Source organism: Siniperca chuatsi, linkage group LG19, assembly GCF_020085105.1.
Source record: "Siniperca chuatsi isolate FFG_IHB_CAS linkage group LG19, ASM2008510v1, whole genome shotgun sequence".
Lineage (NCBI taxonomy): Eukaryota > Metazoa > Chordata > Actinopteri > Centrarchiformes > Sinipercidae > Siniperca > Siniperca chuatsi.
The window spans coordinates 734,357-758,062 of NC_058060.1; the positions used below are offsets into that span (position 1 = coordinate 734,357).

At 40.5% G+C, this 23,706-nt stretch overlaps 1 protein-coding gene across 1 annotated transcript in view; it reads left to right on the forward strand.

The window, feature by feature from the left end:
- Window positions 1-14,943, forward strand: part of si:dkey-225n22.4 (collagen alpha-1(XXI) chain) — a 66,608-nt gene extending 51,665 nt beyond the window's left edge. The window contains exons 24-32 of the mRNA XM_044176759.1: window positions 708-779; window positions 1,230-1,265; window positions 3,044-3,088; window positions 7,175-7,207; window positions 8,544-8,690; window positions 8,941-8,995; window positions 9,612-9,806; window positions 11,771-11,848; window positions 12,316-14,943. Of these exons, the coding sequence (XP_044032694.1) occupies window positions 708-779; window positions 1,230-1,265; window positions 3,044-3,088; window positions 7,175-7,207; window positions 8,544-8,690; window positions 8,941-8,995; window positions 9,612-9,806; window positions 11,771-11,848; window positions 12,316-12,503 (849 nt within the window). The 3' untranslated portion in view covers window positions 12,504-14,943. The remainder of the gene's footprint in view (window positions 1-707; window positions 780-1,229; window positions 1,266-3,043; window positions 3,089-7,174; window positions 7,208-8,543; window positions 8,691-8,940; window positions 8,996-9,611; window positions 9,807-11,770; window positions 11,849-12,315) is intronic.
- The last annotated feature ends 8,763 nt before the right edge of the window (window positions 14,944-23,706 follow it).

Here is a 23,706-nt window from a genome sequence, read left to right on the forward strand (position 1 = left end):
CACGAGTTGTGTGCTGGAAGTTTTTCTTGAGGAACATCCACCCAGCACTTCTGTGCAGCCTCTACGGATGGTGAGCACACATAGTTCAAATCCTGGCAGCGTCACATGACGACCTGACTGTAAGCATGTACACTATTTGCACCTTTATTCCCCAGTCCCAGTTACTCTATGCTGACGCCCACATAAAAGTGGCTGTTAATTCTGCCCATAAATGTCAACCATTATGGTTTTTAAAAAGAATCTGAGTTGTCTCTGTTGTGCTCCCTAACTACAGGTGACTGGTCATTTTGAAGGTGCCACCCTTCAAAGCAGGAATGACTTTAGCTTCTTGGAAATGACGATGTCCTGAGTAAAAGAGTTTGCACTCAAACATCTTTGTTTACCCAGCCTTGATTATTCTTTTTCACTGCAGTAGCCGGGGAAGTTGTCACAGGGGATAGATAGACCATCACACGCACACACACACCTGGAAACTGCTCAAGTTTTATATTTTTGACCACTTGTATATATTTTAAGTACTTTCCTTTCATCTGCTAGAAGAAGATGGTCCCTTGTTGGATTTCAAACAAAGGCATGATGGTTACAACGGTTTTCCATCTAGTGTGAAACAAATGGCCACTTTGAAGAAAACCACATCGTATGAACTTTTTCTTTTCTTAAATGCCATCCATTGATTTCCAAACACCCATAATATTTCACCTCTGCAGGGCTCAACAGGGGAGCCAGGTTTTCCAGGGCTGCCGGGTGCCACAGGGCTGCCAGGGTTCAAAGGTCACAAGGTGAGAGCCCGTTCATAGAATAACATACATGACCAAAATAAGATAAAAGACCTGCTTGGTTTGGTTTGGACTTAATGAAGTCTACAACTGGCAACAGAGGCGACACTTCAGGAGTTTGTGCATTTACATGTTGTACTGTAGAAATGTTGACAGCTTAACGTAATACATACTTGTTAATGTATTATTCATGTTTTGCTTAGATGACATGATTCATTTTAATAGTGCTGAAGGGTGTCCTTCACACGGCCAGCACATAAATACAGTACGAACAAGCCCAGTCCGCATCAGCCTGTTTAACACGCTGTTTTCTGTACAGTACGGACGTTGATGCTATTTTACTGGTATAATTCCACAAACAGCAATTTGTTATTTAGATGCCACACTGTCAAGAGAAAGACCTGAACCGGCTGTAAGGTGGACATGTTCTAATGTTCAGAGTTGTCTCTTTAGGGGGAGAGAGGAGAGACGGGCTCTAAAGGATACCAGGTACTTTTTCTTCACTCTTCTACTGGAAAGTCATGAGAATGTATGTAGAGTTCATAGCTCAGTCACACAATTCCTGTATTAATATAGAGAACTTGATAGAGAGAACTTGTCAATGATCTTATTGATCTTATCCATGCTGGTGAACTGAGCAGCTGGTGCGAGCACAGGGAGTGATCAATGACTCTAATGCTATATAATCAAAACATCAGTCCAGTACAGTGGCTGTGATTAAATACTCTGGCTTCACGTTAAAGAAAATGGTTTCATTGAAATGAGTCCCTGGGTTGGGTCTTCGTGGGGGAGGGAACCGTGTGTGCATTGCTGTGTGCCGCAGTGTGTTTTTTGATGCTACCACTAGGAGGGGCCAAAGAAGAAGTTTTCAAATCCTTTACACAGGTCTAACGAATGTGTTAAGTGCATGTCCTTCCTCATAAATCATTTGCAAAGCTGATTTTATGGATATTTTGGAACCAGAATTGTTGACATCGGTTAGCAGTCTTCTTCTACCTTGTCTTTTGCCGGCTCATTGTTTCATGGCATATATTTCCCATGTGCTTGTGCACGGCAACACATACATTTATTTGTGTACATATATTATATATAAATAAAACCAAATAATACCTAATTTTATCAGGAGATTTGAAAGTAGGCACATTATGACACTTGGCTTGTTGAAACAATTATGGCTCTATATTGACTTGTGTGTTTACATTACATTGCTCTCTGGTTGGCCAGAGCGCCTGATGAGGGGAGTAGCCAGGCTTTTGGAAATGCTGAGGTCATGAATTCCTTCACCTGCCAAAGAACTGACTAGACACCAAACAAAAAGAACCAGATGCAGCCTTAAAAATCCCACCATGTGTATGGTGTCATTGTTGAATGTAAACTCCCAGCAACAATACAGAGGGCATGCTCAGTGGCGTTAATGATAGCTATGGCCCAGCTCCAGATTACCATTACTGTAACATCCTTAAAGGTTAAGCAGTGCAAACCAATGTAGCATAGCACTACTTTGAACCTGATCATCATTTACTATGGATAGCTGGTCCAGCCAGTGTCAGGTGTTAACTAGCCTTACAGCAACCTAAGATGTGTGCAGCAACTGTTGTAGTGATCCAGCACTGTGGTTTTTCCTCTGGCTAACAGATTTGATGGGGTTATGTTATGTTGGCACTTAGTAGAAGATATTGGAGCGCTCTTAAACATCCTAAGTGTAAGAAACCAATCCAAACTAATGTTTCATTCACTGTGAATACATGAAAAGGGTGGGGGGGGGCGACGACACGTGAACACTTCAACATCGTCCGTCTACCATTGTGAACACAGCATCAGTCACAAATTGAACAATCAAAGCCTGCGATGGATGGTCTGATTCGGCTGGTTCGGGGAGCGGTGTGTTACCGTGCTGCAGGATGTGGCTGGAAAGCCACACGAGACAAAAAGTCAGGTTTGTTAAAGGGCACCACTGGCCAATTCCTATCCCCGCTCTCCTGGGCTTCTCTTATTGGCTGCTAGTAGTAATCATGACCTTTTCTCCACTCAAACACACACACACACACACACACACACACACACACACACACACACAGACAGAATGAAGACATGGACCAGCACACACTAATACACACACCTAAATCGACACAACCGTTGCTGCACACATTCACACTCACCCTTCCACACACACACACACACACACACACACACTGCATGAAGCCACACCAGCACATATGTAAACTAAGTCTCACAAAGCTTCAGCTCATCGGGATGTGTCTCTGCAGGGGCAGCAAGGCAGAGACGGAGATCCTGGGACTCCTGGTGTACCTGTGAGTACAGAGTCATTCTGCTGCCACTGGGTGGCAGCGAAGCTTGTGTTTCTGTAGCTTTAGCAGAGAGACTGGGTTTTAAATGTGTATGTGTGTGTGTGTGTGTGTGTGCCAAAGGTCCCCACAAGGGCATGAGGATGAGGAAGGATATCTTCACCAGTCCTCATTTACAAGGACCGAATTTGGGGTTAGAACTTGAGTTATATCATTTATATCATAAATCCCCCGATACAAATCAGCATAAAAGCTTTATCACAAAATAAATATGATAATAGGAAAGTCTACTAATATAACACCTCTCTGAAAGTGACTTTACAATGTGCTGTACAAGACTAAAATCAGACAGCATATGAAAACACATAAAAATGCAATAAAAGACTAAACAGATAACAGCAGTACAGAGCAGGATAAAATAAAAGGAAAAACTGACTAAATGAGAAGAGACAAAATAAAAATGGGAGAATGAAACAGCATGAAAGATCCAGACAGTAATATAAAATCAGAAAATCAAAAAGTAAACTTTCTGCAGGGACGCAGAGCGAGGTAACCGACTTAGCCAAGCTAATCTGTTTAGGAGAGTTGTTCCAGAGTCTCAGGGTCCTCACGGCAAAGCCACGGCCCCCTTTAGCGTTTTAGGCTCAACCTCAGAACAACCACATCAGGATCATAGTGTCATGGTTCAGGTTCTTGGCAGCAGTGAAAAGGACCCAGTGCAGACACTCAGGCAGAGCAGGCTGACAGGCATTTAACTCCAAACCAGTGGTCAGTCCACAGACCTTCAAGGTATTCTGAACAGGCAAGCAATTTTGACAAGGTGAAGGCAGGAGGCGGGTCAGAGCCAGGCAGCAGGTCCGAGAGTGTGGTCACACCATCATTTCAAAGGAATCGCCACGATCAGAGGAGCAGAAACTGCTCCACCAAACAGGCATTGTCGTGAGCCACACAGGAACAAATACATCTCTTCAAACTGTGTGAACTTACTCTCCCGCGAACGACTGAGCCAATCACAATCAGCTTTATTGGCCAAGTATGTGAACACATACAAGGAATACACATCCACAGAAATAGACATAACAGCGAAGAACAAGGACAACCAAGCTGAACAAATAAAGGTAAAGAATAGCCAGGACTATGTACACAAGTATGGGAAAAATAGGTGTATATATAATGATATACTGTATATAAATATATATAAAAAACAGCAATGACCAACAACACAAATAAAATGTCTATATACAAGTCAAGTTGTAAACAATACAATAGTGCAAAGAAAGATGATTATACTGAATGAATATACATGAAGTGGGTGGTTATGTACAGTATATGCATGTATACATGTCTATATACAGTACATTGAGCGTGCGGGATTTACTGTATAGTGACAGTGCATGATGATATGTAAAGCTGTAAAAAATATGTGGAAGGAAACTGTTCTTGTGTCTTCTGTCTTGTGTCTACAATGAGCTCGCTAACTGATAATTAATGACGGCTGAATTCCTTTCACTGATAGTTAGCATGTTAGCAAGCTCAGAGAGCTGTTGCTACCATGCTAGGTATTTTCACAGTAGGTAAAGCACAGGTGGAACTGATCACATTAACGATGGCTCTGTGCCATTCAAGTGTCCCAGTAGGCAAAAACAGTGTGACAGGGAGCCGGCATGAACAAAACCAGGAGCCTGAAACTGAAGCAGCTAAAAAAGTTCAGCCATCATTCATTTGATTATTCACACCTGTGCTTTTCCGACTGTCACAAAATGTCTTCTGACTGACTGGCGCTAGCATGTTCCTGGCTGGCTAGCATGTTAGCTCGCTAGCTAGAGGAGTTCAACAGCTAGCCCCGCGAGTAGTCTCCACATCACCACGCTTCTGTCACCAGCTCTTTCATACAGTTCATTTTTGTACTTTTTGTGTACAAAAAGTGGTGGTTTTAAAGAGGGTTACGTGCTTCGATCTGGGCAACAAGGTGAAATAAGGTTTCACGAGGTGAGAGAGGCAGATTTGCATAACTGATTTAACATGTTTATGCACATTGAGATTATCATCCTCATCAATAATTAGTAATAATCAAACACAATGATATGAACTGGTGTGTGATCTGCAATTTCCAACTTCCAAGCCAAGCTTTGCAATTGATAATAGGAACAATACCAAATGAGTAGCTTTTAACAATTGATCAGTAAGTATTGATTACTGAGGCATCGATCTTCACATCCCTAGATGGGGTTTAGACAATGAATCCAGTCAGTGTGTGTGTGTGCACAGCAGTAGCTACATTGCCTCATGTGGAGACAGAGTTGTGTATTCTTGTCTGTGACACTTGAGACAGATAAAACGATTGTATTTCTCAGTATGCGGCTTAATGTTCACACTCTGTAATTCCACAGTGTTGAGAGCAGCCCAGCCTCCATGTGACTCGCTCTCAAGGCTAAATGCATCAGCAGTGAATCACAAGTATGTCACTGCTGAAATGAATATGACATATTTTTGTCTTCAGACAGACTTCCCAATTCCTACTCGGTAAAATACATTTGACTCTGCACTGCAGTTCAGGAGAGGGTGTGTTCTGTTTTCCTGTTTTCTTTTCCTTCCTCATCACCACTTGTCTTCTACTGGGGAGTAATGCAGCGCTCAGACTACAGCGCAAAAGTGAGACTCTTGTGCACATCGCACAGCGCAGTTTGTTCCAAAGACCTGTAGACTACAATGTGAGCATTGCTAGCAGTGTTTAGATCATTACAGACTGAAACCACATCTTTGTAACAAACCTGGTAGCTGCATCTGGAGGCTCAAATGTCGAAAAGCAATAGTTTTTTAGTTGACAGAACAATCTCGACTCAAGGTCAACCTGTGCTGGAGCGTTTGATTGTATCACACAGTCCTCATCAGCAGACTGAGTTTGGAACAGAAGATATTATTCAAACCTTTTGTGATTCTGAGCGCCTCTAGGATTTATCATCCACGCTGACTTACACGTCAAGGTGGACAGTTCATTCTGATGATAAACATAGAATCTGACAGAAGGAAATTCAGAATCACACCTTATTAAACTTAATCAGAAATTGTGGCACGGGGCGGCCGTTAGCAGATCACATGCATTAGCACAGTATCGTCACCAGAAACAAAAACATGCAACTACAATAACGGAGGAAAAAAGCCCTTGTGATAATGGCGTGGAGCAAGCGAGGAAAGAAAGGGAGGAAAGTGAGTGAGATAAGGAGGTAGAAGTGCATCCGGTATAGGCACGGGGTGACAGCCAATCACAGAAAAGGGTTATTGAAGTTCTTGACTTTTCTGTATCTTTGTTTGAATGTAAAATGGCATGATGGAGCAACTAAAGGCACAAAAGTGGGACCTGGGCCAACAAAGAGATATAAGGCCTCTGGGGTACACATGGGCACCACACTGGCTACCATTGCTGCTGCTGGTGATCAGTGTGGATATTCAGCTTTACAGTGTGTTCACGTGACACAAAGAGGCAGGTGGTCTCATCTCTCAAGAGCCTGAAGCTTGCGAGCGTGTTTATGTTAAGCATGTAATTTACATACTGAGCTCCAAACAGCCAGTTATTGTCTGATGTTGCCACCATAGTTCATCTCCGCAATGTGTTTCCATGCATCGTTTTTGTTATTCGAGTCCCAGTAGAGAATGACAGAGAAAAGCTTGGTTGTTGGACCAGGAAAGGAGAAACGTATGGATGGAAAAGAGGAAACAGAACACACACAGAGCCTCAGATATATGTCCAAGTACTTCATTCTACAAAAAAGTCTTACAGAATTGATGTTACTACTGGATGGTGTTTTTTAAGGACTAACAGATCCACAGATGCATTTTTCATCACATCACAACATGTAGCAAAAAAAGCTTTAGAGAATGCATTACAATAACCAATTTAAAATGTTTTGTAAGCCACCGGTTTTGACAGAAAAGAGAGCGGTTCTGCATCAGCAATGCAGAGCGGCGAGCATAGCTCCTCTGACACACTAACACTGCCTTTGATATGTGAGCAGAAGTTTCTAACTGTCTCTCTCTATTTCTCCCTTTTCTCTTTTCCTCCCCACCCTTCCTCTCTTTTCTTTCTTCCATCAGGGCGAAGTGGGACCCAGGGGAAGGAAAGGAGAGGTTTGTCGAATTAGACTTTGCGGTATTAGATATAATCCATTCTGTCTTATTCTGCACCGCAGTGAGAAGCCCTGTCAAGCCTGCACGGCTTCTATAGAAGACTTACGGAGCCAATACCTCCAGGCCTGGGGAAATCTGGCCCCCTGGGCAAAAATATACATCACAAAAGCCCTCTTTTCTAAAGGCGCACACATCTGAAATATCAAACACTTACTGTACTGTCTACAGAATCACAAATTATTGAGATCCACCCTTAGTTGTGCTGTACCATTTGTAGGATAGCATTTAATACAAGTCCACACTGTATTAGCATGCTTTTTGATCACTAACAGAAAAACAGTGAAAGAGTAGAAAACTTTGGAATGCTGTGTATAGATTTAATTGGTATATGAAATGACAACTGTCGCTGGCATATGTTTTCAGCTATTGCCATCTAGCTACTTAAGCTAACTTAGCTCCATGAGTTTGCTTAAAATGGTGTCTATTAGTGTAGTGTTTGCAGCTGACTTGTTTTAAAACGAGACCCCTGTAAAAGGAGTCTTGAATATGCACTTGGCCACATAGGCTACATGGTACTGTGCTAACAGACTGAGGCTGAAGTTACATGGTCGTGTCTAGATGGGTCCCTGGATTTGCGAAACTCTCGTGAGATTTGTACGTGTTGTTTCTTCATTGTGCGCGTTCCTAAACCTAACCAAGTAGTTTTGTTGCCGCAACCTAAATCTCGCGAGAGTTTCCGCAAATCCAGAGTTACCATCTAGACAGGATCAAGCTACACGTTTCATGCATTAAGTCACCTTCCTCCCCAGTTGATGAGCCATGTAGTAGACATGGGAATAAAGACAGCATCGTCTTGCATTGTAGAGTTAGTTAGTTAGTCCTCGCGTTATAAGTATTATGAGTACAAATATAATTATATATATATAATTTTTGTTATTTTGTTCTAGAGCAGGACAAGATGCTAATGTAAGGTAAAAAAAAAAAGACACAACCCTCAAAACTCTTTAAATACTGAGGCAATCTGTCACTACAAAGAAGCTTGACAGACCTGCCATGCCTAGTTACGGTTGTTAAAAAGTAACTAAACCCCCACACCACTTTTTTCAACTGAAGACCAGTGTATATGGGTATTTAGTAGTGTTGTTGATGGATTCAGGTCAGAATCTTTTAGTGCAAAATATTTGATTACTACATATTATGTTATAATTATGCATAACAACTACCCTCATCAGTGTGTATGTATATATATATATCATAATTTAGTAAATTACTGTTAAAAAAGCCTCAATTTCACCTTTTAATGTGAGATTTTCTGTCTTCCCTCCTGCTTCCTCAGAAAGGAGTGACAGGTGACGTAGGTTCCAGGGGGCCTGAAGGAAAAAAAGGGGACATGGGCCACATGGGTTCTGTTGGTCCCAGGGGATTTCCTGGCCAGGATGGGTTGCCGGGCCAACCAGGCCAACCAGGATATCCTGGGAAACCTGTGAGTGAACCTCCTCCTAACCATCTCCTCTGAGCGGAATAGAAAAAAAAAGAAAAATGAGCTGAAAGCAACAGTGATTTCCTGTCTGGATTGGGGGAGTTATGTTTGGGAGTAATGGGGGTGCAGCTGTTAGTGTGTGTGGGCTACGTGAAGACAGAGAATGTAAATCTGCAGGACTACTCAATCACAGATTGAGCCTGTTTTCCCAGTCCCAGAGCTGATTCAGTAGAAGTGTAATTGTGTGTTGCAGGGCAAGCCTCCCTCAGATGAACATCTTCTAAAGCTCTGCACTGATGTTCTGCGTAGTAAGTATCTGTTTGTTTTTATGTCACTTTGCTGAGAACCAGAGTGTGAAAGTCAGGTTCTGAAACTCCCTCCTAACACACGGCAAATGCTACTAACAGGGGAACTGTAGAGTTGGTGATAAGTGTCACTACAAGCAACCCCTTTCACGTCACTTTTTCATTAGTAATATAAATACAGTATATTGATAAATGCAGATTTTAAGAAAAACATTGATGATGTCTGTTGCCAGAACTGATTAGAACTGTTGCCAGTATCAATGACTGAGACTGAATAGAAATAACACAAATAGGCAATCAAAATCTATAACTGGTTTGTGGATGACTACAGGTACAATAAGTGTCCTGTTTTAACTATGGCTGGATATTATAAGACTAGCTGCAACTGTCTTGCTGTGGATGACAAATATTCAGTCACTTTCCCAAGATGAACTTAGTAAAGTAAAATAAAGTCCTTTGTCTGAATTTCCATTCTGATTATACACAGATCTAATCATTTTTACTTCATGTAAAAAACAGTACTTACAGTACCATGTGGTCAGACTGTCATGAAAGCAGTTTTGACATTATATTTAATATACTAATGGATGACTCAGCATCTTCTGGCTGTGCACCGCAGATCAACTTCCAGCACTGCTCCAAACCCTGGCCCCCCCAGCTAGGTGCGAACCCTGTCTGAGCATGAAGGGACCTCCAGGTGAGCCAGGAGCACTGGGACCCAAAGGCTCCATGGGAACTCCAGGCTACCCTGGCAGGAGTGGTGCCCCCGGTTACCCAGGACCTCCTGGACTGCAGGGTCCTGCAGGCCTCAAAGGTGATATGACCTATAATGTAGGGATTTTTTAGGGAATAATCAACACTTAGGACAGGTTTATGTTATCTGTATTTAATCCTTTTGAAGCCAGTGGTGTCTGATCCACTGTCTGTAAGTGTGACCAAATTGCAGTCAGTCAGTCTCTTTACCTGATGAAAATAAGACAATAAATAACAACACAACTTCATGAACAAGAGCTAGGAGAAAATTTATTGCTGCTTTCATCAACGATTAAAATCAAAACAGTGTCAACGACTAACAAATTGTATGTGTTGATGTTCACTGCACCCCATAAAACAACATCATTAAACAAGTGAAAATCAGTGAAAGTCAGCAGAGCAACAGGCAACAGATACTGAATGCAAACCCATCTCAGTGTGCTGTCTCTGATTTATCACCATTTCAAGACAGGGAGTGGCTAATCAGCTGTGAGAGATGCCAAACTGTACCACTCCACTGCTGTGTATGATTTCCGTTCGTTAGGTCAGGAGAAGAGCAACTTTAGAGGTGTCAGGCTTGGTTGAAAACGCTGAGGGAAGAGACTGAAAGCTGGACTAGAGTTTTATCAGAAAGCCTGAGTCTGAGGGTTGGCAGTTCGATCCCTGACTCCTCCTGTCCATGTGTCGAAGTGTCCTTGAGCAACACACTGAACCTTACAAGGCAGCTCCACTGCCATCAGTGTTTAAGTGTGAATGGGCAAATGGCAAAATTGTAAAGCACTTTGTCCGTTAAGGTAGAAATGCACTATATAAATGCAGTCCATTTACCATTTAAACTGGGGGCATGGAGTTTGAAAGAAGTGGAAATTTACCAGGCAGAGAGGGTCTAATGAAAGACACCATCAAGTTATACTGTGGTAATAGTAAGATCCAGCATTTTGGAGCTTCTATAGGGACACTAGGGCCTCTGCCACATTGATTTGATCCATTTAGTCACTGGAGTACCCCTTTAAGTTTTTCAGTGAGGTTTGGTTCTTTATGAGCCAGTGAACAGATTCAGTTCCCAATTCTTACGCAGCGTTCACGTCATATTGTTTAAACCGTAATTACGTGTAGCCATGTCATCCTGTAGTTCCAAGTGTGTTTTATGTGCCGGATAGCCAAACTTACTTTTCTGAAATGGAAAGTATAGGCCTATTAAAAAATTAATGAAATCAACAGGGATTTGAAATGAGCGGCTATCTTTTTTTTTTTACCACTTTATGACTAATAAAATTAAATGTATTCCAAACAAGTATCAACTTGGGAGGTTTGATACTGGTGAGTGACGTCATGAATGGGTTGGGTGATGGGTGTTAAAATTTTCCCAAGTCCAAGTAACTCCCCTTTGTTACCTTGTTAACTCATCAAAACACGCAACAGAAACAACATAAAACTCACCAAAACCGTCTTGGTTAGCATTTCCGCTGTTCCAACAATCAACAACTCTGGATTGGTCGAAAAAAAACCTTAATTCACAGAGGTAGATGTGATACCTGCTAAACATCAACATATTAGTTTTGTCACTGTGAGCATGTTAGCATGCTGACATTAGTATTAAGCTCAAAGCACCACTGTGCTACAATCCAGCCTCACAGAGCCGCTAGCATGGCTGTAGACTATGTACTATGAATCCTGCAGAGAATTTTGTCATCTGTGGTTTCACACTTGTTAAACTGGCTGCAAAGACTCCCTAAACTGAACTTTCATATAAATGGTTTGGATAGTGATGTTAAACTAAACTTATTAAAATGGTTCATGTTGTGCCACATGTACTACAGTGTCCCAATGTCTCCACGTGGAAGCCTGAAGCTGCTGTGTCCATAAGGGACATAAATGTTACCCAAAACTCCAAATAAGTGCTTTAGATAATTTGGTCAAATAAATTAGGTAACATAGCCTTTAGGTTCCTGCAGCTCTCAATCTGACAGCTCATTTATAGAAGCTCTAATGCTATTTGTTAAAGCAGTCATATTATGTCTCCAGGTGACATGGGACCAAGAGGGCTCAAAGGCAGCAAAGGAGAAGGTTACCATGGACCTCCAGGACCACCTGGACAGCCAGGTATGTAAAAGGCCCATCTATCAGCCTGTTTTCTGCAATATCTCCACCCATTAAGCCATTTTGTGGAGCTGCAGCTATTTAAGCAACCTAACCACAGTGTTCTGAGCTTTCAGATGTCTGCATGAGTGCACTTTTAACAAAAATACATCAAGGCTGTTTGTAGTAGGCTTACATTTTTAATAAATATGTGTGGGTGGACCCTGTTTGTAGTTCATTTTTAAGGAGAACTTTTAGTGACAGCTTGGTAGGTGGGGTGAGGGAGACGTGAGGGCACGTTACAGACAATGAGTGCTTATTAACTTATCGCACACAGTATGAGTAGATGTAATTTATGATCCAACATATGCTATTTTTAGTTCATAGAAAACACATTTAATGGAACCTTTAACTTTCTTTTCACAAATGAGGCAGAAATACCAGTAACAGCTGTGTTTTATCTCCTATTTTGTCTTTCCTTATCACTGCAGGGATTCAGGGTCCTCGTGGCTTCGATGGAATTGGCCACCCAGGCAACCAGGGAATTCCTGGAAAACCAGGACCACCAGGAGATCCTGGTAAACGGGGTAACCCAGGGCTTCCAGGGGTTTGTGACGTTTCCATATGTTATCAGACCTACAACCTAAGGGAACATTACAGCAAAGGACCCAACGTCTGATGACATCAGACAGCAGCGTGGGAGAGCCTGCTATTGACTTAAACACCCAAGTGTTTTTAGAAAGCGATTTACTGTATCACTGATTTACTGTAGGTGCTGTGTGTGACTGTTGACTCCTTTATGACAAAGTGTGTGTAGAGAACAGCTGCACTGGAAGCAGAAATAACCTTATTAGTTGAGTTAAACTGAAATGGGCAGGGCAATGATTCATGATTATGGAATTCATGATCAAGCATGGTCAGCAGGCTAATGACCTAGCGTACTGAGAAACCAGGGTAACATGGCTACTTTACACTTTTAAAGTTTGAATAGCAAGTTTAAATAGTGAAGTCAAACCCCAAGTAAGTCAGATGAGCACAAAAATGGTTGTAACTGAGCTGTGTTGTTTTTTGTGTAACTAGCAAGAGAACTAGGATTGGGAATAACATTAGCTACCTCCTATTTTACCAGAATTACTCTTTATGTTTAAGTCAGTGTTACTGAAGGCTTTGCTAACAAGACAGGATGCTAACAGACCAACAACCAAGCAAATATTATTTAATAATTATTAATTTATTCCAGACTATGATAAAAACTGCATATTATTAACAGAAGTGGACAAGAATCTGCCCTTATGCTGTGCTTGAATGCTGCGGTTCCCTTGGCTTCACCAAATGAGGTTTATATCAACCACTGAGATTATTTCTGCCTTCAGTGCAGCTCTGCCTCAGAGAAATGATTGTATCTACAAATTATGTGAAACGTACAGTACATGCCTTAACACTGAATTGGGATACATCACAATGGGACACACCATTTTCACATGATTAACTTGTGAAATGTTAGCTAACAGGTTAGGAAGTTTGGTCAAAGTTAAGTTTAATTTCATAGCTGAAATCACTCTAGCCACAACATTCTTAGTTTGCAGTGCATTATATCACTGTCAGCCTGCTTCTAGTGCATCCTACATGTAATCCCTTCTGTTGGAAAAACATATTTCTATCACTTATTGTGTATGGAGCACCAGGGGTTGTGCTAATCCATCACTGTGACATACAGGGTTGTAAGAATCCTGTCACTGTCTATTTTTAACCATCATATTTGTTTTCCAATATTATATAGACTTATTTTGCATTGCTTTTCTCTGTGTGTGGATTACCGTAAATTCTCAAATACTGGCCTTTATTTACCTCAACTGCAGATTTATGCAGGCTTATATCAATGACAGGCCTTAATTTCTATTTTCTCCATGTTTTGTAAGTATATCTTATCTCAAGTAAGATGCCTCTGTGTTTCTTGATGTGCTCCCATTTTCATTTGTTGTTAATGCTGTTTGGTGTTGCAAACACAAAACTTCATCCATGTGTACTCTACCTGTCTTGATAAATTCAGTGTAATTTAATTTCCACAGCACTCTTTCCATCAGTACAACAACAGAGTCACATCCTACTCACCACTCTGCCACTCAAAGTCTCTTCAACAAAAATACTGTTTTTATTCATCACTTACTTCCAGTCACTTCCACTTTGCCGTGTTTTGATCACTGTTAAGTTACCATCAATGAAACTATGAACTTACTGCACTGTTTTGCATTAAAAGCATTCCATTTCTGGTAGGCTTTTAATTTGCATCTGCAGGAAGTGTTGAATTTTATTGCCAGTAACCTAACCACAATTGGCAAAACAGCAGAATAAAAGTGATATAATAAGAAATAATCAGTGAATGAAAACAGTAATTCTCTTAAAAAAGAAACTCAGTGCAGCAGAGTGGTGAGTATGGTGGCCATGATTATTATTTGAGACTTTTCCATTATTTAAATACTAGATTTTATTTGAGAATTTATGGTATACCATTTGTAATGATAAAGCCAAAATAGACTCTTTTAAGGAAGCCATGCTCAATGTTAAAATATTGAAAAATTTAAAACATTAACATTAGTAATATGAAATACGCTGATTAAATAACAGCGAGGTACCGTGTTGTCTATGTTGTAATTATGCGTTAGCAAAGATGGTTGTATTACTGTTAAAAATATCACCATGTGTGCCACTGTATTAAGGCTCAGCCACACCTGCATTTAAAATGGCAAAATTTCACGGCAAAATCACTTCATTTCAATGGAATTGCAGCAATCAGTGGTTCCGCTTGCGGGGGCACAAATCTTTAGTGTTGAGTTTAACTTTGGTGAATTTTGACATGCGACTTTACAGCATTTACCAGTAGTAAAACGCCTTGACAGTGTAGACATTTGAGGAGACAGAGCCCACTAAAGAGACATGATTTGCAGCCAGTTATGAGCAGGAGTTGATGGTAAAAAAACGTGTTTGGAATAAACTGTGCACTAACTTATTGTTCTGTTAGCTAGCTTGCAAATTGCTCATTCTTCTCGTCTTCAATAACTCTTTATTGAATAAAATAATGTACAATTCCTGAGAATAAAATGCACAAAGGCGTATATATACAGTGGTGTGAAAAAGTGTTTGCCCCCTTCCTGATTTCTTATTTTTTTGCATGTTTGTCACACTTAAATTTTTCAGATCATCAAACAAATTTAAATATTAGTCAAAGATAACACAAGTAAACACAAAATGCAGTTTTTAAATGAAGGTTGTTATTAAGGGAAACAAAATCCAAACCTACATAGCCCTGTGTGAAATAGCGATTGCCCCCTAAACCTAATAGCTGGTTGGGCCACCCTTAGCAGCAACAACTGCAATCAAGCATTTGCGATAACTTGCAATGAGTCTTTTACAGCGCTGTGGAGGAATTTTGGCCCACTTATCTCTGCAGAATTGTTGTAATTCAGCCACATTGGAGGGTTTTCAAGCATGAACTGCCTTTTTAAGGTCATGCCACAGCATCTCAATAGGATTCAGTTCAGGACTTTGACTAGGCCACTCCAAAGTCTTCATTTTATACTTCTTTGGCCATTCAGAGGTGGACTTGCTGGTGTGTTTTGGATCATTGTCCTGCTGCAGAACCAAAGTTCACTTCAGCTTGAGGTCAAGAACAGATGGCCAGACATTCTCCTTCAGGAGTTTTTGGTAGACAGCAGAATTCATGGCTCCATTTATCACAGCAAGTCTTCCAGGTTCTGAAGCAGTAAAACAGCCCCAGACCATCTCACTACCACCACCATATTTTACTGTTGGTATGATGTTCTTTTTCTGAAATATGGTGTTACTTTTATGCCAGTTGTAATGGGACACATACCTTCCAAAAAGTTCAACTTTTGTCTCATCAGTCCAGAGTATTTTCCCAAAAGTCTTGGGGATCATCAAGATGTTTTCTGGCAACTAAGGCAAGTGAGGCCTGCAGTTGGATGTTGTTGTGGGGTCTTTTGTGACCTCTTGGATGAGTCGTCGCTGCGCTCTTGGGGTAATTTTGGTTAGCCGGCCACTCCTGGGAAGGTTCACCACTGTTCCATGTTTTTCATTTGTGGATAATGGCTCTCACTGTGGTTCGCTGGAGTCCCAAAGCTTTGGAAATGGCATTATAACCTTTTCCAGACCGATAGATCTCAATGACTTTCTTTCTCATTTGTTCAGGAATTTCTTTGGATCTCGGCATGATGTCTAGCTTTTGAAGATCTTTTGGTCTACTTCACTTTGTCAGGCAGGTCCTATTTAAGTGATGTCTTGATTGAGAACAGGTGTGGCAGTATTTAGGCCTGGGTGTGGCTAGAGAAATTTAACTCAGGTTTGATAAACCACAGTTATGTTTTAATAGGAGGGGCAATCACTATTTCCCACAGGGCCATATAGGTTTGAATTTTGTTTTCCCTTAATAATAACAACCTTCATTTAAAAACTGCATTTTGTGTTTCCTTGTGTTATCTTTGACTAATATTTAAATTTGTTTAATGATCTGAAACATTTAAGTGTGACAAACATGCAAAAAAATAAGAAATCAAAAAGGAGGCAAACACTTTTTCACACCACTGTGTATATAAAAAAAACAAACAAAAAAACTTCGTCCTTCTCCCTCGGGTGGTCTCATCCTTCGAGCTTGGGTCCTGGGAGCTTGAGGGTTCTATATATATATATATATATATATATATATATATATATATATTTTATCGCATCTCGCCCATCTCCGTCTTGTTGTCTCAGGCAATGGGGAACAGAGGAAGAGGTGCTGGAGGAGGGACCATCATGGGAGGACAAACCCCTACATGGGATGTACCACCGGAACATAACTGAAGTGGCTGATATCAAGAAATCCTGCCAATGGCTAGAGTGGGCCGGATTGAAGGACAGCACAGAGGCACTCATCATGGCTGCACAGGAGCAGGCCCTGAGCAGCAGAGCAATAGAGGCCCAGATCTACCGCACCAGACAAGACCCAAGGTGTAGGCTGTGCAAAGAGGCCCCTGAGACAATCCAGCACATAACTGCAGGGTGTAAGATGCTGGCAGGAAAAGCATACATGGAGCGCCATAACCAAGTGGCTGGCATAGTGTACAGGAACATCTGCACTGAGTATGGACTGGAAACCCTGAGGTCAAAGTGGGAAACACCTCCAAAGGTGGTAGAGAATGACCGAGCCAAGATCCTGTGGGACTTCCAGATTCAGACTGACAGGATGATAATGGCAAACCAACCAGACATCGTGGTGGTGGACAAACAGCAGAGGAAAGCCGTTGTGGTTGACGTGGCAATACCAAGTGATGGCAACATCAGGAAAAAGGAACATGAGACACTAGAGAAATACCAAGGGCTCAGAGAAGAGCTGGAGAAGGCCTGGAAGGTGAAGGTGACAGTGGAGCACTCGGGGCAGTGACCCCCAAACTGGAGGAGTGGCTACAGCAGATCCCTGGAAGAACACCAGACATCTCAGTCCAGAAGAGTGCAGTACTAGGAACAGCAAAGATACTGCGCAGAACCCTCAAGCTCCCAGGCCTCTGGTAGAGGACCCGAGCTCGAAGGATGAGACCACCCGCGGAGGGTGAAAGACAAAGTTTATATATGTTTTTATATATATATATATATATATATATATATATATATATATATATAAAAATAAAATAAAATTGAATTGCACCGGCAATTGTGCAATTCAGTTGTCCACTCCCTTGTTCACTCATTCACTACTCCCTATGTAATAGACACTCAGATTACTCATCAATCCAGATTTCAGACACTTATTAATCATCATCATTTTCTTCACCACTCACAGGGTAGAATTGCACAACCATATTTTTTTTACATATATTATATATATATATATATATATATATTATTTATATTTTTATATATATAGTAAGTGTGTGTGTCTGCCATTTTATTTGTGTCCGAATTTTCAATGTGTAAATTTATCCACTACATAGTGTCCTCAAAAATCTGTAAAGAAGTGTCCATGGCATGTACACTACTTTCTGATTACAATGCAATGCATCACATTTATTTTCTAGATGCAAAAAATATGGTTGTGCAATTCTACCCCTGTGAGTGGTGAAGAAAAATGATGATGATAAGTGTCTGAAATCTTGATTTACTGCTCACTGATGAGTAATCTGAGTGTCTTTTACATAGGGAGTAGTGAATGAGTGAACAAGGGAGTGATTTCTGACACAGCCCCAATGTCACAAAGTATTTTGCGAAGACTAGAGAATGAATTTCGCTTTGCCACTTTCTGGTGTGACCGGGCCTTTAGTCTGTGGCCTGTGTTTCTTTGCTGTAGAAGCTCGATGTATTTTGCTCATTCAGTTCAGCAACTGCTGTTTTTCAGTGTTCTTTTTGTTGGACCCACTGTTTGACTATTTGTCTGACCATGTTTACTTTTGTGAAGTTGTACAGAGAAATGATACATCAGTGGGAACAGGTCTATGGAGCCAAATAGAACAGCTATTTCAGATCCAGGTACAGTAGAGGGATTTGGCAACAGTAAGCTGCTGCAGGCATCATATTAGCTGTCACAGACAAAAAGCATTCAACTACAGGAATAAGCAGTGAAACAATGCTTTTGCAAGGAGCAAGACAAGATATATATATGTATATATATATATATATATATTTATTTTTTTTTTTAACAAATTCTAAAGACCATATTTCCATGGCCATTTAAAGAAAGTATTCGTTATTTTATGGGACATGGCTCTTGTCCCAGTTTCCCAAGAAGAGAGACTTAAAATTCCATGAGTGGTTAAAACTGCTAAGATGAACATGTCATAAGAAGACATGGAATCCTTCCAAATGCCTCGTGGAGTAACAACAGGGTTAGCACAACTCTCTGGGGTTCAGACTTCACAATGCCAGTTTCCAAACTGCTGTTTTTTGTCCTCAAACTGTACATTTTGACTTGTCAAAATAAGCCCGGGAGGTTTCAAAGTATCACTGGTGTATGGAGTCATTCAGCTCTTTTAAAGTGGGAAGAATTCAGGTGTGCAAACCATTACTCTTCCAGCAAGACTGTTGATCCTAATGGTTTAGAGTGACAATCCAACTATTGTTATTTTTGTAGTGCATTTTTTTCAAGTTTGATGAAAATATAATTTTACTGAATGAAGATATCACACAACTGTGCTGTATGATGCTAAATTATGCCTTTAGCTTCCAGCTTTTCAGTTTCTTAGTGTGCAACCATTACATTATTTAAATGTAAAGTGTTTAAACAAAAAATAAAATTTTAAAGCTATAACTAGCAGACCTAGAGGCCGCATTGTTTATCACATCCCACAGTACTAAATAGTTTGATGAAACAAACAACATACTGATGATTTTGCTATTCGTAGAGACTTTCCAGTAGTGTAAATGTGTTCGTGTATGTAATGTATCAGTTAGATTTTGACAATTTTTATGTAAAAATGGAAATAATGGCCTAATGGAAATGTCAGGAGGCAACCCTGTCCCCTAAAAAAATTACTTTCATATACAACTAATTTGCATTGCTACATATAGTAGATTTGCAGAAAACTCAATGCCAGAGGTTTTTTGTATCAACATAATGATGCAAGGGGAGGAATGTCTTTTCCCTGGAATAGCTGAAGCATGATTAATGCTCATGCAAGCTCCAAGCACCTTTCTAAGGTTAGGGAGATGCTAGTCTTGTTTCAATATTAACATTGAAAAAGTCATAATTGACTTAAAGCACATTTTTGTGTTGGAATGTTTTAATATTTAATCCTTGCTTTAAAGGATTAATACACAGATTTTACACATGAAGTTCAGTCATCACGAAGAGTACTACTCAGTCTGTGAAAACAGTTGTAATGTCTTTTGTGGCTATGGAGGGAACTTATGAAAGTAAAAAAAAATTCTACCATGAAAATACATTTAACAACAAATCCTCAAACCTGAATGACAAAACGACCGGTTTGTCAGTGCCTAGCAAAACATAACACAAATGAACATTTTGTTGACCTGGCAACTGGTATATTGGCTGTTGGTAGGATGAAGACACACCAAAATACTAGGGTAAATTAACGCTGACTGTTCGTAGGAAACAGGAAGAGATCTCTGGCATCAAAGTCACATGTTTTGTCCGCCCACCCACCCACACACACTTAAGGCTTTATGCAGCATTATATATATATGTCATGCTACTTCTGCTTTTGCTTCTGAGTAAGCTTCTGTTTTTCTGCTGAGAAGTGTAGGTGTGGTTGGTTTTAACACAGCATCACTGGTATCTTGAAAAATGTTTTTTGGTAGCTATTCCATGTATGATCTTTAATTTCTGAGAACTGACACCTACTATAAAAAAGGTGACAGCCTATCAGTAACCATCTTCACAGCAGAAACAGTTCATGTGTGAAAGTTGATTTTCCACTGCAGATGGTGACATGATTTGTCACCTATGTGAGTTGAGTTTTATTGCATATTTATTTGATTATTGAAGATCACAGGGGTTAAACAGAGGGATTTCACTTCATGAAAACACATGAACTAGGACCTTGTCTAGGATTTGTTTGCATTATGTTGTCTATCCTCTGTGTTTGTAATATATTCCAAGATGCATCAATTCATAACCTTTTCAAAGTTATGTATAATATCCATAAATGCTGGAAATATGCAATGTTATTTTGAATGATATTTTTATACATATTTTGTACAATTTTCAATACAGTGCATTATTAGTTTGGTTGTAAAATTGTTTTATATTAAACAATTATGTAACACTGATTTCTGGATTGCAATTTTTCATAGGCCACATTTGTCAGTACAGGTTTACAGCTGTATTCAAATGGAGCAGGAATATGTAGTTCTCAAACATAAAAAGGTAAGATGTGTGCTGATTGGTTATCCCATTTGCCAGTTTAGTACATTGCGTTCTGTTTCGAATGTGCTCCGCCATATAATGGGCTTCACTATTGGTTTACCTTCACGAGGCTCCGCCCCGGCACCTGAGACAGAATTTTTGCACTCACCGCCCGTTTGGGTGGTAACACCCTCCCCCTATAAAGCCCCAGTGAATGCATTGCTCGTGTCCCTTTTTTTACTCAGCCACCTTGAGTACACTCACAGCACTCAACGAAACATTAACTTAGTCACCATGCAGTGTCTGAGATTTTCCTTGGAGTCCTCTCTAGTTTCTCGTTACCTGTTCGGCCTGCCTGCTCCCTCCACTCTACCCAGCGCTGGGCAGGGACACGGCGGTGGCTACTACCTGTGGTTCCCACAGCACGGAGAAGATGATGCGTCTGAAGTAGTTCCTGCATTCCCGCTGCCTCTTCAATGACATACTGCACATTTCTGCTACTGCTTGCAATGCGGCTGTGGTCAACTAGCTGTGGTACCGCACAGCGCTGGTTTGCGTGGCTCCGGCTGCAGCCTACGTGTGGTATTCTGGGGCTCACCTGAACAGTGGAGCGTCTCCATGGGCAGAGTCGCAGAGATCTGGCAACAGTTTGGCCGACCTGTTCGCGAGCAAGGAGAACGTGCTCGACAGCCTTGCGGATCCGCCTTTAGAGCCTCTGGATTTGGCAGATCTGGAGGTTCTGTTGCTTAAGACGCCTTAGGTTTTAACCAATAACGACGCCCATTAGAGGGTGGTGCATGTATGAAATAGAAATAGTAGTTACCTGGATGTAACTCCAGTTACTAATGAAAGATGCTATTGAGTTGTATCATAGGAAATGTAGGATCCAGTGTTTTTGGAGCTTGACCAATACTAGGGACTAAAAGTCACAATATCAGTCTCTGCTGCTTTGATTTTAATTGTCTTATTATACACTGTCTCTTCTGGGTCTCCAAACCTTATGGAAGTGTGATGCCAAATCACTGGAGACCCTGTTTACAGTTATTGGAATATCAAAAATCCCCTCATTTTTTTGTTACAAATGTTTGAGATTAGCTTTTGTGTATGTATTGTAGCTTGTCTAATTGACTGCCCTAAGAAAGAATCAAACATTTATCCAATTAGGCCAGTTTTCAGGATTTTAACTTGAAAGCCTCCACTCAAAAGGTTTATCTCATTTTAATTAAAGGAGCTGATGTTTTCCACCAATCAGGGTCCAGTACTAATTTAGTCTATATTCTCTAATCTAAAGCTACGCACAGTAATGCAGATATTGTAAGTAAGGCCTTGTGCACTCACACAGGTGTTTCCACTTATTCTGGCTGATTAGACCTCTGCTCAGGTTAAAGTTGGGGAATTCAATATATTATAATATATTTTATGTGACTAGAGGTTATGCTACTGTTGGTGCAGCAATTATGCTATAGGAAGACAACCTTTTTTCTCTTTCCCTTTTCCATAGGACAGAGTGGAGCCCAGAAAACAAGTAGTGCACTGTTGTGATATGCTGTGTTTGCTGAATAAAGGCCAGCAAAACATTTCATTATTTTGTCAGTTTGTGTGTTTTTTGCTTTGTTTTGTATTAATGAAGCACTTAAACTTTGATTATACCATGAAGAACACAGAGCTAAGTTAGTGTATTTTAAGATAAGCCTTATATTGGGATTATTTTAAGAAAATACATATGGTGTTGACTAACTATTCCTGCCCTCCATGTCTGCCACATTGCTTGCAGAGTTAAAATATTTACTGGCCTGTATCTCTTCAGGTTGACAGTAGGCTACAAGTAGACAATAAAATCAGCTGATTGCAGTAGAATATGTTATGCTTTAAAGGGTAATTATGAATGAGAGTGGACCATTGAGTGGAAGAGAGGCTTAAGCTCTAGTTGTTCAATCAACAAGCTTTATGTTTTTCTATGAATATGTCCTATCTTGACAGAATAAATCAATAGCACATGTAAATAAGATACTGTTTGAATCAATATATGTTGCTACACTGGCATAGATACCCACGTTACGTGCTACGTAGACAGAACACGCAAAAATCAATATATGCTACATTTAAGGAATTAATAGTTTTCATGTTACAATGTTGACTAAGTAAATAGTTAAATATAAATCAACCACAAAAATCGCTTCCACCGGAAGTGTCGACACAATTTTATTTTGTATTTTTTGCATGCATTTCCTGTCCTGGCAGAGGAGCTGCCCTGAGAGCGGAGCCTGCACCGGATGCTACCCCACCGAGGAGGCCTGCAGGAAGGCTGTCTTGAGATATGCTGGAATGACGAGGTCACCAAACTTATCACTCAAGCACAGTCTTTACACGCCCATACGGTGCGTCATTAAGCAACATTTTGTCATCATAATTGTATAGTGCCATGTATGACTTTCTGTTGTGAACATATTCTGTACACAAGACATCTATTTCCTGTCTGTCCATCCTGGGAGAGGGGTCCCTCCTCTGTAGCTCTTCTTGAGATTCTGTCATCTTTTTCCCTATTAAAAGTTTGTTTGTTTTTTTTTTTTTTTTGGAGGGGGTCTCCATATCTGAATCGAGGGTCTAAGGACAGAGGGTGTCGTATGCTGTGCAGATTGTAAACCCCCAGAGGCAAATTGTGATATTGGGCTATTTAAATAAAATTCACTTGACAAAATTAGTGAAGACACCTGTGTGGGTGATTGTGTAGGGACTTTAAAACTCAAATTTTCTCCCAATGTTGCATCCACTTCAAACTGACATCTCCATCACTCCAGTGTATCAGTTTCAAAACTCAAAGGGTAACAATGTAAAAAGAGCTTTTTGAAATTGCCATGTGTATCTCATTTAAAAATGGTTCAAGGAGTTCAACTCCTTGTCACAGCAGGGCTGCAGCTAATAACATTAATGACAGGTAAATTGGCTATACTATGTGTGCCAGTTTGCAAACATTACCAAGAATACTGTCTGTTGTCAATGCTTGCTCAGTAGCTTACCTGAGTCAAAC